This window comes from Schistocerca serialis, chromosome 1 (genome assembly GCF_023864345.2).
Source record: "Schistocerca serialis cubense isolate TAMUIC-IGC-003099 chromosome 1, iqSchSeri2.2, whole genome shotgun sequence".
Taxonomy (NCBI): domain Eukaryota; kingdom Metazoa; phylum Arthropoda; class Insecta; order Orthoptera; family Acrididae; genus Schistocerca; species Schistocerca serialis.
The window spans coordinates 1,149,802,204-1,149,821,699 of NC_064638.1; the positions used below are offsets into that span (position 1 = coordinate 1,149,802,204).

Consider the following 19,496-nt stretch of genomic DNA (forward strand, 5'->3'; position numbering starts at 1 on the left):
ACAGAAAATATAGCATCCCTTACGGTTCAGTACTTCATATCTTCCTATGTTTAGTCTATACTGAGTCTGATATTCATAGATTAAACAATCACTCGCAAAATAAAAAATAAAAAATTAATGATGATGCAAACACACTGATTAGACACCCACAATTAATCAAAATTTGACAGTTTCAGACAAGAGTAAAAGCATTAGCTGAAGCAGCAGGTAATTGACTCACAGCAGTTTTAAGCTTACTATTATGCAATTCTGCACTAACGGTCCCCAAATTACCATTTTCTTTTGGGCTTTTGACATTTTCCTCTAGATCACTACAGGCAATACTGAATGGTTCCTTGAACAAGTTCACATATTATTCCTTTCACACCCCTCCAGACCTCAGTGTCAACTGGATTTGAACTTTTTTCCTTTCATTCAAACAGTAATGTGTATTAGAGTATTAGAAATGTAGTGTTATGACCATATACTCCATGCATAAAGTTCCTCATTATTCACTTGCTAAAGAACTAGAATAGAATCAGCGCAACTAGAAACTGATAAAAAAATTCATTTTTTTGTGTGTAGAAGTCATTTTCTTTAATTTTTTATTTTTTCAGTACTTGTTGTCTTTTGAAGTTATTTGCTGCTGAATTTGAACAGAAATGAACAAATCAAGTGTTGACAAATCAGGAGATGTATTGGCTGTAGACTTTCATGTGCTGTTTAGATACTTGTTTCAGATTGTTGTAATTTTAGGGTTGCTGCCCTAAGAATAATGTGTAGCTGTATTGGTGTTATGTTTTGTTTGCAGGTACCACATGATGACACATTCAGAGAACCATAATTACTGCTGCCATGTTTGTGGGCAGCTGTTTCGCAGTGCTTCATCATTGTGTAATCATGTTCGGTTGCACAGTGAAGCCAAACACCATGTTTGCTCATTGTGTGGAAAAGCATTTCATCAGAGCTATTCATTGCAAGTCCACATGAGATCACACACAGGTGTGTTGCACAGTGGTTTTGACAAGAATATATTTCTCACTGAATATTTAACCATTGAATGCAGCCATGTGTTAGTACTCAGTTCCATAACCTTGCAGCTGGTACAAACATTGCAGGAAGTATCAAATGAAGCACAGTTGTATAAAGAGCACTTACTGACATTTTTGTGGACGTTAGAAAATGGTTTCTAGTCAATTGTTTGTCACTAAGTTTTAAAAAGACACACTACATTTAGTTCAGAACTTGTAAGAGGTTTCCTCCCTGCTTATGTTTAAAATATGATGACACTCAGGTAAAGATGCTGACTGTGTGAAATTCTTGGCATTACATATTGATGATAAATTCATAACAATGAAAATAATCAATTATTGACATTATAATGTAATTGTAAGTCTTTCCACTCCCGGGATTGGAATGACTCCTTACCCTCTCCCTTAAAACCCACATCCTTTCGTCTTTCCCTCTCCTTCCCTCTTTCCTGATGAAGCAACCGTTTGTTGCAAAAGCTTGAATTTTGTGTGTATGTTTGTGTGTATGTCTATCGACCTGCCAGCGCTTTTGTTTGGTAAGTCTCATCATCTTTGTTTTTAGTTATAATGTAATTGGATACATAAAAAATCTACTCACCAAGCAGCGGCAGGAGGCAAACTCACAAAATTGTTTAGGTTTTACAAATTTTCAGAACCAGTGGCTTGTTCTTCTGGCAGAAGAGTTGAAGTGGAAGGAAGAAGGGTGAAGGAAAAGAACTGGAGAGGTTTAGGAAAAGGGGCACTGTTCAGATAAGTCACATGGAACCTCTTGTCAGGGGAGACTTTCTGGATGGAATAAGAAGGAAAGACTGATTGTTGGGGACTGCATTGGATGAGATTTGAGAAGTGTGACCTTAAAGATGGAAGACAGGATGATATGCAAGACAGAGATTATGACTAAAACATCTTGCATGAGTTAATAATCTGAGTGAAAAGCTAAGTGCACAGTATGTAACAGAGGTAGGAGGGAGGTGGAGAAAAATAGACAGGTCAGAAAATGACAGATGTAGAAACTAAAATCGAGTGAAGAAAGGAGTAGTTATTGTGAGGAAGTGTTGAAACAGAAGGAATCAACGTAAATTAAGGTCAGGTGGGTGGTGAGAACCAAGGACATGTAATGCAAGTTCCCACCTGCAGAGTTTTGAGAAACTAGTGTCTGGGGGAAGAATCCAGATGTCGCAAGTGGTGAAACAGACACCGAGGTCATGACTGTCATGTTGTAGAGCATGCTCTGCAACAGGATATTGTGTGTTTGCCTATGCCCATTCATCCTGACTGATAATTGGGTGGTAGTCATACACTTTGATAGTGTATGTTTTTCCAGTTACACGGCTGGAATAGATGGTGATAGGAAGGTACACACAGCAAGTCTTGCAGTGGGGATGGTCACAGGGGTAGGAGCCATAGTGTAGGGAGATGGGAACAGGAGGAGCATAGGGTCTGAGAAGCATATTGCGTACTAATTTTCTGATTTTTCTGATTTTTTTCCCCTGCATTTATTCTGTTTTTCTATCTTTTCCTACCCTCTGCCTCCCATTTTGCCACTCCCCATTTCTTACACTCCAGATTGTTCTCCCTTGCCACGATGAATCCCATCACATATTATGTCCATCCTTTTCAAAAATATGCTTTTGCACTATCAAAATTAATGTTCCACATTCTGTTTTTTGAAATCTGCTTGTCTCGTGGAGTTACTCCCAAAGGCCTAACATTGAAAGTACTGCTTCTGGATGTAATCCTACTCTACACCAGGCTCTTTTACAGTTTCCAATACAGCATCTCTTACATTTACCCGACTAATCTGCGACCTATATGCCTCATCTGCCAGTTTTCACTCCACCAGACTTCTCTCCTTTTATAAAACCCTGCAATTCCAACTTCAGACTGCAACAACATGCTAGACTTCACCTCAGAAAGTTATCCCACCTGCTCCTCAAATACCTCAACAGTGCTGTTCTCCATCCTGTCCTTCTGCAGCTCCCCAAACAACCACACCAACAACCAACACTCCTCTGCTACAAACCGAGCTTGGTCAGCTGCCTTAACGTCCCACAGCGTTTACCACTGCCTCCCAGACTAGTAATAAATCACAATCACAAAAACTCCCAACTCCCAACATTACAGTGTTCTCAACCTCTTTCCAAAATAACTCTCCCCTCCTGAATTATCTGTATTATTCAAGGGTCTCAATTTCAGCACTAAACCTGCATTTAATCATGTTGCTTTGTTTAAGGACCCATTTGCCTTTCCAGTCATTGTCAACTGGAAATATCACTTTGCAACCCACTTCCAAAACCTATCCAATAGCAAACCTGACACTGACCGCTGCCTCGAAGAACAGATCTGACCATGATCTCAACTTGATCCACTACCTCAAAACCATCCCATATAAGCCTTCCGAGAATTCCCCACGTCCAGCATTGCTCACAACCCTTCCTCAGGTCCCTACAACATGACCCTAACCTGCCCTCTGCAGAACTCCAGGCTCCTAAAAGCTGATAACTCCATCATTATCCTCCCAGCAGACAAAGGATCTACCACTATGGTACTTGACCAATAGGAGTATGTTAGTGAAGATCTATGCCAGATAGCTGACAACTGTACGTACAGCATCTGCCATCAAGATCCCATCCCTGTGATTCAGTCTGACCTGCAGTCCCTCCTAAAACCCCCAGGCCCCTCACAAGGACGTACACCTCAGTCCATAGAACTTCTCGCTCCACCCAAACTGCACACCCCCACCTTTTACCTTGTGGATCTTAACTCGTGCACGATGTTTTAGTTTTTGATCTCTGTCTTGCGCATTACCCTGTCTTCCACCTTTAAGCTCTCAGGTTTTCAAATCTCATCTGGTGCTGTCCTCAATAATCAGTCTTTCCTTCTCATCCTGTGCAGTAAGTCTCCACTGACATGGTGTTCTGGGTGACTTTTCTGAATTGTACCCCTTTTCCTAAATCTTTTCAGTCCTTTTCCTTGATCCATCTCCCTTCCCCTTCAACTCTTCTGCCATAAGAAGGACCCACTGGCTCCAAAAACTTGTAAAAGTTAAACGGTTTTGTGTGTGTGTTCTACTACTGCTGCTTGACGAGTAGATTTTTTACCTATCCATTTACATTATGATGATAAATTAAGTATCACATAGGCCTAACTGCACAGATGTTGCCAGATGTAAGTGACATAAAAATTAAAAAAAAAAAAACAAAAGAACTTAATATACTTCACCCACTTTCATTCCATAATTTCATAAGGGACTATTTTGTAGGTAATTTTGCAAGCCAAGCTAATGTTTTCCATGTCCAAAAACTTGTAATATGAATTATTTGTAGTGTGCTCCCAAAAAGTCTTGCAGACACCTGTTCAAGGAACTGGGGAAACTAACTGCTGATGTGGGTGTTTATTCCTTAATGAATAAAATATATATATATATATATATATATATATATATATATATGATGATGAAACTTACCAAACAAAAGCGCTGGCAGGTCGATAGACACACAAACAAACACAAACTGAAAGTGTTTGTTTGTGTGTCTATCGACCTGCCAGCGCTTTTGTTTGGTAAGTTTCATCATCTTTCTTTTTTGATATATATATATATATATATATATATATATATATATATATATATATATATATATATATATATATATATATATATATATTTCAACCAATAGCAGAGTGCAGGGAATAAACACTAGAAATAAGAATAATCTTCCTGAAGTTTTAGTCAGTCACTTTTGCTCAGGAAGGCTTCAGTTATTCAGAAACACACATTTTCAATAACTTGCCAGCCACCATAAAAATTTTAACCACTAATAAAGTTCAGTTTAAGAGGGTTCTAAAGGATTTAACAATTTATTGGTTACAAACCCCTCCCACTCCATTGACAAAATTTTTAGTAGAACCAGTTGAACTGTATATGATTAATATTATCAATAATGTTTTATGTAAAATCTGAAAATTGCAAGTTTTTGATTGAAACATGAGTAGGGGCTAGTTACAATCTTCTAAATTTGCTAGTGGTGGCCCAAACCCCTGTATGTAAAGAAACAAGTAAAATGCAGGTGATCAGTATTTGGGCTTCGCATTTCTGATTTTAAACCTTCACTTAAAATGAATTACTGTGCCAATAAATTGGACTGGACATTTAGGGCACTATGCAATTATTTTGCATGTGAGGCTAAAAAACCTCGCATACACTGCGTGTCATACAAAACTTATAAATGATCATCCATTTCCAATATGAAATTATTTGGATATTATCAAAAAGTGTTCCAACACCCTAACTTGGGAGACTCTGATGTTTTTCAGTGGGCAGTTTATTCTCCTTATGTGTATGAAACATATTTTGTACTTTTCCAATAACTGTTCCTGCATACAAACATTGTGCCATTGAACATTCCAGTCAGTTGTATGTTTTCAGTTCACCAGAAGTTATTTGAGACTTAACAGATCCTTTGATAAGCTAGTAAAGAGGACAAGGAAAGCTGTACTGTAGTCACGTTGTTTACAAAGTGTTTGTTTTACAAGCAATTAATGTTTGATCCACCTGTGACTAAGCACTAAGTCATTTACAGTCTAATGGACAGATTGTACACAAAGCTTACAAACAGGTATCATTAAACCAAAATGAAGCCAAAAAGTTACTATTTTGTTTTGTTGTGAATACTTATGTCATACAGCATATCACAGGTGGACAGTATATCTCATTCACTGTAAGACATATGCTTTGCACTATAAAATCAGTCTAAAGCAAACCACAGTATGGATGGTTTGCATCCCCCACAGCAACATATCAAACAGTATAATTTGCACTCTTATATGTAACTTAAACCTCTTCTTTTCCCATATCAAATTTTCTGACCTACCTATCCCATGCTCTGATCTGTAGAATGCCAGTTTTGCTTTTCCTGATGACAGCATCCTCCTGAATATTCCCAAAGTGGAGATACGAATGAGGGACTGTTAGCTTTGTAATATTTTACCCAAGAGGATACCATCACAGTTTAACTATACAGTAGAACTACATGGCCTCGGAAAGATCAATAGCTGTAGTTTCCCCATTGCATTCCATTGTTTGCTGTAACAGCACAGCAAGTCAATGTTAGCTGATGTTTCAGAGCCAGATCAGTCAGTTATCAGACTCTTGTCTCTGCAGCTACTGAAAAGGCTGCTGCTTGTCTTCAGGAACCACATGTTTATCTGGCTTAGCTGTGCAGATACCACTCTGTTGTGGCTGCACCTGTGGCATGGATGTCTGTGTTGTTGAGGCATGCAAGATGCACCACTTCAGCAAGATCAGTGGTTCATTCATAGGGGGGAGGGGGGGATGTGTCACTACATTTACGAATTTCATTTCTGTCTTAAAAACAGCTGGGATATGCATATTACCTATAACAGAATCTGATAATGGTATGAAAATGGTGTGTAACATTTCTTTTTGTGTTGGTGCGAGCACAAAATTTTTTGTTGTGCAGTTGTGTTCTTTTTGCAAAACCTGGCTGCTATCTTCTTTTTCAAATAAAACTGCTTTGTAGCTAATATTATCACTATATATTTGGCACAGATCTTGAGACTTTTTCCTCCTGAGTTTCCACTTCCACATCTTTATAAACAGTGTTATTATAGATTATGTAACCAACATCAGTATCTATTTGAAAATTTATGATTACTTTCTTCCTCCTTCTTGATGGTGATTGTAACCTACATTGCCGTATTTTGATTATAGACCCCTCACATATCTGTATATGTGAGCTACACATTTTCTAAGTTTATCTTGCAGCATTTTCTATGATACCAAAGCTTCCACCTTTTAAATTGGTTTCTTTCCTCAGTTTTTTGTTACATAACCTGAAAGTACTATTACTTTGAACATCGCATCTATGAGCAATATCTTCGTAAACTTTATATTATGAAGCAGTGTTCAATGTATAGGCTGGTGTTCAGTAGGCTTACAAAACTGTGGGCGTTAGTTGCTTTTTATTTAGTTATTGTTTAATTGCTCTCATAGAAAAAGTCATTTGAAGAACCATTGGTATATCCCTGAAGTGCCTCATAATAGAAATATACTAGAATAAATCTCGTGTTCATATATTAAATTACCTAAACTTTTTTCATTTAACAGGAGAGAAGCCATATTCTTGTTCAGAATGTGATCACCGCTTTGCTTATCGCTCCAAACTGAATTTACACATTAAGACTGTGCATCATCAGATCAGGAAGAAGAGATGCAATGCCTGTGGTAAAGAATTGCAAAATGATGCTGATTTTCAAGGTACACTTATATTGACATGCATGCCATACTGGAAATATTTTACAGATTTTACTGATAAGTGAATATAATTATTGAAATATCTTTTGCATAAATCTAAAGTAAATCCTGTAGAATTACATAATTGTTGCTACTCAAATGTGTGGAAAATAGAGATATTTCCAGTTTCAAAACACATATTGAAGTCAGCTTGATGGCCTAGCTATGTGTTCCCCTCTTAGTCCTACACTGCCTTATGTTTCCATGGACATTTTCAAAAAAAATTATTACAGAAAGAGCCACTGAATTGTCAAATTAAGTATTGGTTCAAATATGTGGATGATGCTTTGTGTTTATGGACTAGTACCAATAGGCAGATTCATTACTACAACATTCAAACTATCACCATAAAAAAATTCAGTTCACAAAGGAGTTGGGAGGCTCTTCAATAAATTTCTGGGATATTAATATAGATATTAGCACAAGAAGACACTTACTTAGCGTTTACAGAAAAACTGTAACCACAGATGCAGTAATAGTCACAAATGTGCAGCTTTCCATTTGATGGTGTATTGTCCCATATCTGTTCCATTATCTGATTCTGCATTTCAGTCAGAACTACAGACCAACAAACATATGACTTCCAGAAAAAAGGGGGAGGGGGTGAAATTACACTATTCCTGTATGATAGCCAATAGGAATCAGTTAGTAGCTGCAAAAACTGGTGCCTCACCCCATATACTGGCAGAGTTGGTGATAACAAAAAGTTAAAGTCTCACAACTATAGTTTGTAATACCAGCAGCATATCAGTGAAAACGATCAATTATTTATAAAATTATTTAATTGGATAGACAAAAAATCTACTCACCAAGTGGTGGCAGAACACACACGTAAAGGACTTGTGATTGGCAAGCTTTCGGAGTCAATGCCTCCTTCTTCAGGCAGACCGGTTGAAGAAGGGGGAAAAAAGAAGGTGAAGGAAAAGGACTGGGGAGGTCTAGGAAAAGGGGTAGATTTTGGGAAAGTCACCCAGAACAGTGGGTCAGGGGAGACTTACCGTATGGGATGAGAAGGAAAGACTGGTTATTGGGGGACTACATCAGACGAGATTTGAAAATCTGAGAGCTTAAAGGTGGAAGACAGGGTAATGTGCAAGACAGAGATTACTACTAAAACATCGTGTACAAGTTAATAATAGTGAGAAGCTAAGGACGTTGTTCGTAACAGAGGTGAGAGGGGGTAGTGACAAATAGTTGGGAAAGACAATGAAAGATGTGGAAAACTAAAATGGTGTGAATCAAAGGGTAGTTACAGCGAAGAAAAGCTGAGCCAGAGGAAATCAACATAAATTTAGGCTAGGTGGGTGGCAAGAACCAAGGATATGTTGTAGTGTCTGGAGGAAGAACCCAAAAGGCGTGTGTGGTGAAACAGGTGAATGTCATGTTGTAGAGCATGCTCTGCAACAGGATATTGCGAATTGCCAGTATATACCCTGTGCCTATGCCCATTCACCCAGAATAGCTTTCCATCGCCCTCCCAATCTCCGCAATATTCTTGTCAGACCCTATGCTCCTTCTGCACACATCTCCCTATCCTATGGCTCTTACCCCTGTGACCGTCCCTGCTGCAAGACTTGCCCTGTGCACCCTTCTACCACCACGTATAATAGCCCTGTAACTGGCAGAACATGCACTGTCAAAGGGAGAGCCAACTGTGAAATGACACGTCATATACCAGCTACTAAGTAAACACTGTTCAGCCTTCTACAACAGCATGACTACCACTAAATTATCAATTAGGATGAATGGGCATAGGCAGAGGGTGTATACTGGCAACTCGCAATATCCTGTTGCAGAGCATGCTCTACAACATGACATTTGTGACCTTGGCGCCTGTTTCACCATGTGCGCATTCTGTATTCTTCCCCCCCCCCCCCCCCCCCCCCCCCACCAGTTTCTCAGAACTCCACAGGTGGGAACTAGCACTACAACATGTCCTTGGTTTCGCCACCCACCTGGCCTTAATTTACGTTAATTTCCTCCATCTCAGCTTTTCTTCACTGTAACTACTCTTTGCTTCTCTCCGTTTCAGTTTTCTACATCTTTCAGTGTCTTTCCCGTCTAATTTTCACCATCCCCTCCCACCTCTGTTACATACAATGCTCTTAGCTTCTCATGTTATCAATTTGTGCACGATGTTTTAGTAGTAACCCGTATCTTGCATATTACCCTGTCTTCCACCTTTAAGCTCTCAGGTTTTCAAATCTCGTCTGATACAGTCCTCAATGATCAGTCTTTCCTTCTTATGCCATACGGTAAGTCTCCCCTGACCTACGGTTCTGGGTGACTTTCCCAAAATCTACCCTTTTTCCTAGACCTCTCCAGTCCTTTTCCTTCACCATAATTCCTTCCCCTTCAACCCTTCTGCCTGAAGAAGGAGCAGGAGCCACTGGCTCCAAAAGCTTGCCAATCATGTGTGTGTTCTGTGCCGCTTGGTGAGTAGTTTTTTTATCTATCCAACAGCATTTCAAAATTCTTATACAATAGTAAAGACAAACTGCTTCCCTTGGCATAGAGTAGTGTATATAAAATCATGTGCAAGCACTGTGGAAAAGTATGTATTGGTCATTCATGCAGAGTTGTGACTATTAGGTTATCTGAACATAAGACAAGCTGGAGTTTAGGAAAGAAAGATTCGACCTTTGCTGATCATCTTCTTACAGAAAATCACTCATATGATGTAGAATATAAAACTTTACATTCTGTAAAGAAAGAAGAAAGGAATGAAAATATTAAAAATTAACAAATGTCAGTATTATGAAATGATAGATTGCTACTCACCATACAGAGGTGATGTTGAGTTGTAGACAGCCACAACAAAAAGACTGCTGAACATGTGAGCTTTTGGCCAAAAGGCCTTCTGATGAAGTAGATGAAACACACACCTGACCTCAGTGGCCAAAGACAGTGGTCATGTATATATCTGTGTGTGTGTGTGTGTGTGTGTGTGTGTGTGTGTGTGTGTGTGTGTGTGTGCGTGCGTGCGTGCGTGTGCATGCTTTGATTTTGTTTCATCAATTTTGCTAATGAATTTAACTTCTGTTAGTCCTCGTGAAAGCTCCCAGTATGAAAGTTGATAACCAAATAGTAAAAGTAATTTTTTTATGAAAAGGATAGATGCGACTCACCATATAGTGGAGACGCTGAGTCACAGATAGGCACAACAGAAAGGCTGTTACAAAATGAGCTAACAAGACCTTTGTCAAAAATAGATGACACACACACACACACACACACACACACACACACACACACACACACACACACACAAATATGCAACTCACACACACATGACCTGTCTCCGGGAGCTGAAGCCACACTGTGAGCAGCAGCAGTGCATGATGGGAGAGACAACTGGTTGGGGTGTAAGGAGGAGGCTGGGCAGGGAGGGGGAGGGATAGCAGGGTAGGGGGGACCCGGTGAAGTGCTGCTGGGGAGCGTGCAGGGACGAGGTGGAGAGAGGGTAGGGCAGCTAGGTATAGTTGGGACGATAGATGGAGGAAGGCAGGGGAGAAGTGGTGGTGGCAGGCGGGCGGGGGTAGCAGAAAGGGAGAGAAGTAAAAAGACTGTATGCATTTTTGGAATGGAGGGCTATGTAGTGCTGGAATGGGAACAGGGAAGGGGCTGGATGGGTGAGGACAGTGACTAACAAAGGTTGAGGCCAGGGGAGTTATGGTAATGTAGGATGTATTGTGGGGAAAGTTCCCACCTGCCCAATTCAGAAGAGATGGTGTTGGTGGGAAGGATCCATGTTGCACTGAAATTAAGAACGTAGTGTTGGGTGGCGAGCTCAGCAATAGGGTGGTCCAGTTGTTTCTGGGCCACAGTTTGTCGGTGGCCATTTATGCGGACAGACAGCTTGTTGGCTGTCATGCCCACATAGAATGCAGCACAATGGTTGCAGTTTAGCGTATAGATCACTTGACTGGTTTCAGTGGTAGCACTGCCTTTGGTGGGATAGGTGATGTTTGTGATGGGACTGGTGTATGTGGTGTTGGGAGGTTGTATGGTACAGGTCTTGCATCTAGGGCTATTACAGGGATATGAGCTATGAGATAAGGAGTTGGGAGCAGGGACTGTGTAGGAATGGATGAGTATATTGTGTAGGTTCAGTGGATGGCAGAATAACACTATGGCAGGGGTGGGAAGGATAATGGGCAAGACATTTCTCATTTTAGGGCATGACAATAGGTAGTCGAAACCCTGGCGGAGAATGTAATTCATTCGCTTCACTCCTGGGTGGTACTGATTATGAGGGGAATGCTCTTCTGTGGCCGGACAGTGATACTTTGGGAGATGGTGGAAGACTGGAAAGATAAGACAGGGGAGATTTGTTTTTGTGCATGGTTGTTCCATTCCATCCTGGATTTCCCATTGTTTGATTTAAAAATAATTTTGGTTACATCTGAGACATTATTACTGTATCATGTTACCTAGGAATGAGAGTTATTTCTGAGGTACACATCGTGCACTGCCGTCTACAGACTTGCATGCTGCTGCCAGGATTCTTGTTCTGACAACTCACTTAATATGACCAAGAATATTCATAGTCACTCAGAAGAGTTATATTAGCCACTCTTACAGGTGCTTCATCACTACACCCATCACATAAAACACTGATATTTACTACGCAAAAGTTTCTGTACATATTTTTGGATCAACATTTCCCTTGGACTTGTGTCAGATATACAGGGTGACACACGAAAGACAGAAAGTTTTTAAATAAGGAATACAGTCAATTTTGAAATTAATGCTTGTTTGTTACACTGTAGGAAATACTGCAACCAGCCACAAGTTATTCGAAATGATTTTATTATACCATTACTATTTTCTGGCCTGAGCTCATTGTAGATGATAACATTGACTTCTTTTCAAGTTTTAATTTTTGTCTTCCTGAAAAGCCCTCGTTTACATTTGAAGTCTGTTCAGAAAATTCTGGAACTTTGTCCACAAAATTTTTCTTCACTTATTATGCATGGTCTCCTTAGAAATACTCCCCCCCACAATTGATGCACCACTCCCAACACTGTTTACACTTCCAGAAGCAGTCTTAATATGCCTCTTGCTGGATCACATGAATCACAGTCTGCAAATTTTCTTTTATCTTGTCTATCATTGCAAATATTCATCCTTTCAATGGGGTTTTCAAATTTGGTAATAAAAAAAAAAAAAGAGTCGACAAGTCTGGAGAGTACAGAGGATGAGGCAGCACAGCGATTTCGTTTTTTGTGCAGTAGTCACACACCAACAGGGATGAATGTGAGGGTGTGTTATTGTGATGCAAGAGCTGTGAATTGTCTTGCCACATTTCAGGCCATTTCCCTCTCACATTTTCTCACAGGTATCGCAACATGCCCTAATAGTTCCATCGATTAACAGTTTGGCACTGTGGCACTAACTCATGATGAACTAATGCTTCGAAATCAAAGAAAACTATCAACATGGCTTTGACATTTGACCCAACCTGATGATCTTTTTGTGGTCATGGAGAACCTTTCCCAACCCATTGTGAAGATTGAACTGTGCTCTCAACATCATAACTGTAGACCCACGTCTCATAACCAATTATGATTCCCTTAAGGAACATCTCTCATTTGTGTGATCCAAGAGCTCTTCACAGATTGTGAGGCGAAGGTCTTCCTGGCCTTGACTCATGAGCCTTGGGACGAACTTGGCAGCAACACTGTGAATTCGAAGATGCTGTGTCAGGACTTCATGACATGGTCCAACCAAAATATTACATTCTTCTGCAATCTCTTGAACAATGAGTCTTCAAGTGGCACACACAATTTCATTGACAGTCCTGACATGACCATTGTTGGTAGATGTCGAAGGGTGTCCTGAATGAGGGTCATCTTTAACTACCATCAGCCATTTTTAAACAATGTGAACCATTCGTACAGCTTAGGCACTTATTCCCCTAGGCTTCCAGCAACATTTGGTGTGTGTCTGTAAAGATTTTCTTGAATTTCGCGCAAAATTTAATGCAGACACATTGCTCCTCTAACTCTGCCATCTTGAAATTCGCAAACTGTGTGACACAACATTCTACTCAATGCTGCACTGAACAGTAACTGACAGGCATACAACAATGAAACTTCTGGCAGTTAGACATCAAACATAGGGATGTACAAGGATGCCAACTGCATTTCGCTCATACATCATTGGTACAAAATTACAAATGTTCCGGAATTTTTTGAACAGAACTTGTATTATAAGACATGGGATTGATTTTCTTTTGCAGTCCACACTGATCAATCAACTGAACTAAATACAACTAAATCTTGTATTACTAAGTTCATTGATCAGTATGGATTGTAAAAGAAAATCAAACCTCTGTCTTATATTATGTAAAGGAGGGCTTTTCAGGAAGACACAAATGTAAAACTTTGAAAGAAGTCAACACTACCACCTCATAATGGGCTCAGGACCAAAACTGGTAGTGGTAAAATAAAATCATTTAGGAAAAAAGGAAGGGGAAAAAAAGAAGAAACTTAACTTGTGGCAGGTTTCAGTATTTCCTACAGCACAATTTAAGAAAACAGCTGGTGGTGTTCTCCAACCAAAAGGGACAAAATAATGTATGTTTACTGATATTAATGTAAATTTACTGACATTAAATTTCCATTTAACGTAGGCCAGAAATATATATCAAAAATAATGTTGTTGAGGTGATGTCCTTCTTTCAAATGCATGATTCAAGCCTCTTCTCCAAATCCCCATCACACAAACCAATGTCTCTGTAGAGAAAGCAGCAATTTCTTGAATGATTGCATTCTCCAACTGGTCCAAATTTCACAGTTTGTGTGTATAGACACAGCTTTTGAGATACTCTCAGAGAAAAAAATCTGGAGATCTTGGGAGGCCAAGGAACATTGCCAAAACATGAGATAATGTGTCCAGAAGAACATCCTCAACTACCATTAAAGCATTTGTGGTGTGTGATGCACCATCATCCTGCTGGAGCCAAAGATCTGTTAAAGTGATTCTGCATCTTCTCAGTTTTTTTTTTTCAATAATGTTTCAGGCATATGAATGTATCAAGCCAAAATAATAATAATAATAATAAGACACAGCGAACCCAGCTAAATATCGCCCCATAACATGCCTACCAACAATATACAAAATATTAACTTCAGTCATTAAACAGAAACTAGTGACACATACAACAATGAAGAACAAAAAGGCTGTTGCAAAGGAGCACGAGGATGTAAAGAGCAACTGATAATAGATGCAGAGGTGACATATCAAGCTAAAACTAAACAAAGGTCGCTACACTACGCATACATCGATTACCAAAAAGCTTTTGATAGTGTACCCCACTCATGGTTACTACAAATATTGGAAATATATAAAGTAGATCCTAAATTGATACAGTTCCTAAACATAGTAATGAAAAACTGGAAAACCACACTTAATATCCAAACAAATTCAAATAATATCACATCACAGCCAATACAGATTAAGCATGGAATATACCAAGGAGATTCATTAAGTCCTTTCTGGTTCTGCCTTGCTCTGAACCCACTATCCAACATGCTAAATAATACAAATTATGGTTACAATATTACTGGAACATACCCACACAAAATCACACATTTGCTATACATGGATGATCTAAAACTACTGGCAGCAACAAATCAACAACTCAACCAATTACTAAAGATAACAGAAGTATTTAGCAATGATATAAATATGGCTTTTGGAACAGACAAATGTAAGAAAAATAGCATAGTCAAGGGAAAACACACTAAACAAGAAGATTACATATTGGATAACCACAGCGACTGCATAGAAGCGATGGAAAAAACAGATGCCTATAAATATCTAGGATACAGACAAAAAATAGGAATAGATGATAGAAATATTAAGGAAGAGCTAAAAGAAAAATATAGACAAAGACTAACAAAAATACTGAAAACAGAATTGACAGCAAGAAACAAGACAAAAGCTATAAATACCTGTGCTATACCAATATTGACCTACTCATTTGGAGTAGTGAAATGGAGTGACACAGACCTAGAAGCACTCAATACACTTACACGATCACAATGCCACAAATATAGAATACATCACATACATTCAGCAACAGAAAGATTCACATTAAGCAGAAAGGAAGGAGGAAGGGGATTTATCGACATAAAAAACCTACATTATGGACAGGTAGACAATTTAAGAAAATTCTTTCTAGAACGAGCAGAAACTAGCAAAATACACAAAGCAATCACCCACATAAATACATCGGCTACACCACTACAATTTCATAACCACCTCTACAACCCTTTAGATCACATAACATCAACAGATACAAAGAAAGTAAATTGGAAAAAGAAAACACTACATGGCAAGCACCCGTATCATCTAACACAGCCACACATCGATCAAGACGCATCCAACACATGGCTAAGAAGAGGCAATATATACAGTGAGACAGAAGGATTCATGATTGCAATACAGGATCAAACAATAAACACCAGATATTACAGCAAGCATATTATTAAAGATCCCAATACCACAACAGATAAATGCAGACTTTGCAAACAACAAATAGAAACAGTAGATCACATCACAAGCGGATGTACAATACTAGCAAATACAGAATACCCCAGAAGACATGACAACGTCGCAAAAATAATACATCAACAGCTTGCCTTACAACATAAACTTTTAAAACAACACGTTCCTACATACAAGTATACACCACAAAATGTACTGGAGAATGATGAATACAAATTATACTGGAACAGAACCATTATAACAGATAAAACAACGCCACATAACAAACCTGACATCATACTCACCAATAAAAAGAAGAAATTAACACAACTAATTGAAATATCCATACCCAATACAGCAAATATACAGAAGAAAACAGGAGAAAAAATTGAAAAATACATCCAACTGGCTGAGGAAGTCAAGGACATGTGGCATCAGGATAAAGTTGACATTATACCAATTATACTTTCAACTACAGGAGTCATACCACGCAATATCCACCAGTACATCAATGCAATACAGCTACATCCAAACTTATATATACAACTTCAGAAATCCGTAATTATTGATACATGTTCAATTACCCGAAAGTTCCTAAACGCAATGTAACATATACCGTACAGTTAAAAGGAAGTGACTCTTGATCAAGGTCCGCGTCACTTTCATTCCGAACCAGACCTAAGGTCTGAGAAAGGAAAGATAATAATAATAATGTGGCCCAGTAATGCCAAAGAGCCAAGAGTAGACCAGACTGACTTTTTCAGTGTGTATAGGACACTATTGAATAAGGTTGATTCTCAGGAGCCCAGTAATCTAGGTTTTTTAAATTTCTGGTCCAGTTTAAATGAAAATGAGCTTCTTCACTCATCAATAAAATCACATTATCTCTGACAATCACTTATGTTCTGCGAGCAAAGTCTTTATGTGCAGCAAAATCAGTTGGCTTCACTTGTTGCACAATAAGAAGCTTATATGGATGAGAATGTACACAGGATGTACATAAAGTCCGAGAACACTTTCAATTACTTGTTGCACAAGAACTAAACGTTGTATAGATGTCATACATATCGCATTTTGAAGAGAAACTCTGAAAGTTTTTTTTACAAACATTCGACATGCGAACCATGAGTGACCCAGCAGACGTCAGTACGGGAATCGAATTCTTGCCATACCCATCCCAGCATGGCATCGTCGACTGTGGCAGTCGCTTCCAGTATTATCTCCCAGAGCTATGCTACGTTATGTGGTGGAGGCAGTACATACACCAGATCTTTAATGTGTCCCCACAGAAAAAAGACACACGGGGTGAGATCTGGTGATCGGGGAAGCCATTTCATGAAACAGCTGTCCCCTTATGTAGCACAGCCGATCCATCGATGCGGCAGCTCCATGTTCAGGTACCCACGAACTTTACAAGAAAATGGGGTGGAGCTCCATCCTGCTGAAAGATGAATGGAGAGTACAATTGCATTTGAGGCATCAGCTATTGCTGCAACATGTCAAGTAGGAATATCCAGTGACAGTTTTCTTGCCGAAGAAGAATGGCCTTATAGTTTTTGATGTGACAAAGCACAAGAAACATTTACCTTTGGGGACTCACGCTCAAATTCAGTGCATTCATGTGGATGCTTTGTACCCCATATTCGACAATTATGCCTGTTCACTTTCCCATTAGTGTGAAAAGTGGCTTCGTCGCTAAAAAATAAGCAATCAACAATGCCATGCCCATCCCCATCCTCATTCAGTTGTTGCAACTGTGAACGAAACTCAAAACGCTTGTCTTTGTCGTTGTCATTGAGCTTCTGCACTAGCTCCAATTTGAATGTTTTCATAGACAGTTTCTGTCGCAGGACTTTCCACACTGTCATTGAAGCCATTTCAAGTTCACCGGATGCACGGCGCGCCGATTTCTTTGGACTCCTTATGAATGCCTCTCGTACGTGCTCCACATTCACTTAACTTACACTGGAACGTCTGCTTCTCTTTGCTGGGCACAAGCAACCTGTCGTAACGAATTTGTTGTGCCAGTGGTAAATGGCCTTTCTTGTTGGTGGCTTCTTACCATACTTAGTTCTAAACATCCATTGAACAGCTGTAGCACACTTGTTTTTGTCATCTCCAACACACAGAAAGCTCGCTCCATGTTTGTGACTAGTGCTGACTATTGACAAATTACCAAACTATGTTGTGGCAGTATACATGAAAAAAACTTTTAGGGCTTCTCTCCAAAATGACATCTGTACAATGTTTGGATCTTGTGCAATAAATAATTCAAAGTGTTCCTGGACTTTATGTACACACTGTATATGGAAAATTCGTCTAGCCAATTCACAATCGATCACTAACTCACTAACATGACGTCTAGCTGACCGTTCCGGGCTTCTGACCATCACTTCCCTTATCCTTGAAGAATTTTTTTGTCATCGCTACACTTTGTCTCGGACCTGTGCGCTCCTTAGGCATTATGTTCCCAGTTGATATGAAGTGTTCCACGCAACTGTGGATTGTGTTTTGACTCAGAACAACTCCATGTTGACTGAGATTGAACTGTGCACAAAATATTTGCTGCTTAACCGTAACAGACTCATCATTTATGACAAAACAGTCATAAACAAATGTATGATATATTGCAAGCCCAGCTGCTTCATTGTAACTGAAATGGCATCTTTTGTGGAGGAGAACTACCTCCACCATGATATTCTCCGACCACCAAGCTATACAGTTCGAAAGTGTCCATCTTCTGTGTGTCGCCTTTTATTTGTTACTATGACTCTGTGAAACCCAAATTTTGTCTAGATCACAGCCTTGTTCTCCTTTATATGCCATAAGTACATACTCCCCAAAAATGTAGCACTTGAGGTGGCAGTATCATAAGAAATTTGCATCCATCCTTACATTTTCTGGACTTACACCAATGTCATTGAAAGGGGGATTCTGTTCCCTTGTACTCAATTTTGTCTTGTAATTAGGCTTGGACTTTTTTTTGGTCGTAGGATACTGTCCTCTATTGTAATATTCTGACACAGTCCTGCAGATCACTTCTTCATTAAAATCATCTGAGTAAATCTGCTTTCCTGTGTACACTCATTTTGTGGCAAAGGGAAGACAGCATTCATACCTACAGCCTCTGAAAAAGTTGTGATGTCACTGGCACATTGCACTCTTCATTCTGTGACCCCACATGCTTCTGCCATCAACTTTTGTGGTTGGGCAAAGTAATATCCCATCTAGCTTCTCCTCATCATGGGCAAGTTTGTTGAAAAACTTGTAAGACATTAGATATTACATATTTAGCTTGTCTTCTAATATCTGTTTAGAAACATTTTCAATAACCATGCAGGTGTGTGTGTGTGTGTGTGTGTGTGTGTGTGTGTGTGTGTGTGTGTGAGAGAGAGAGAGAGAGAGAGAGAGAGAGAGAGAGAGAGAGAGAGAGAGAGAGAGAGGGAGGGAGGGAGAGGGAGGGGGGGTTGGGTGTTGTCCAAATGGCAGGGCAGGGAACGGGGGGGTGTTCACTTTGCAGGTGCAAAATTTACCAAGACCGTTCCTGGCCTTCTTGGTAACAGCTGATTATGACCTTCTCATTCAGAAATCAACATCTGTGATTTTATCATGCTTGCCCACAGTCCATTTTTAGCAAAAAATTATTTCTTTCTTGATTGTAGCTGTGAGTTAGATGA

General features: G+C 39.4%; 1 protein-coding gene across 1 annotated transcript in view; it reads left to right on the forward strand.

The window, feature by feature from the left end:
- Positions 1-19,496, forward strand: part of LOC126456083 (zinc finger protein 37-like) — a 77,016-nt gene that overhangs the window by 25,298 nt on the left and 32,222 nt on the right. The window contains exons 3-4 of the mRNA XM_050091842.1: positions 791-981; positions 7,138-7,287. Of these exons, the coding sequence (XP_049947799.1) occupies positions 791-981; positions 7,138-7,287 (341 nt within the window). The remainder of the gene's footprint in view (positions 1-790; positions 982-7,137; positions 7,288-19,496) is intronic.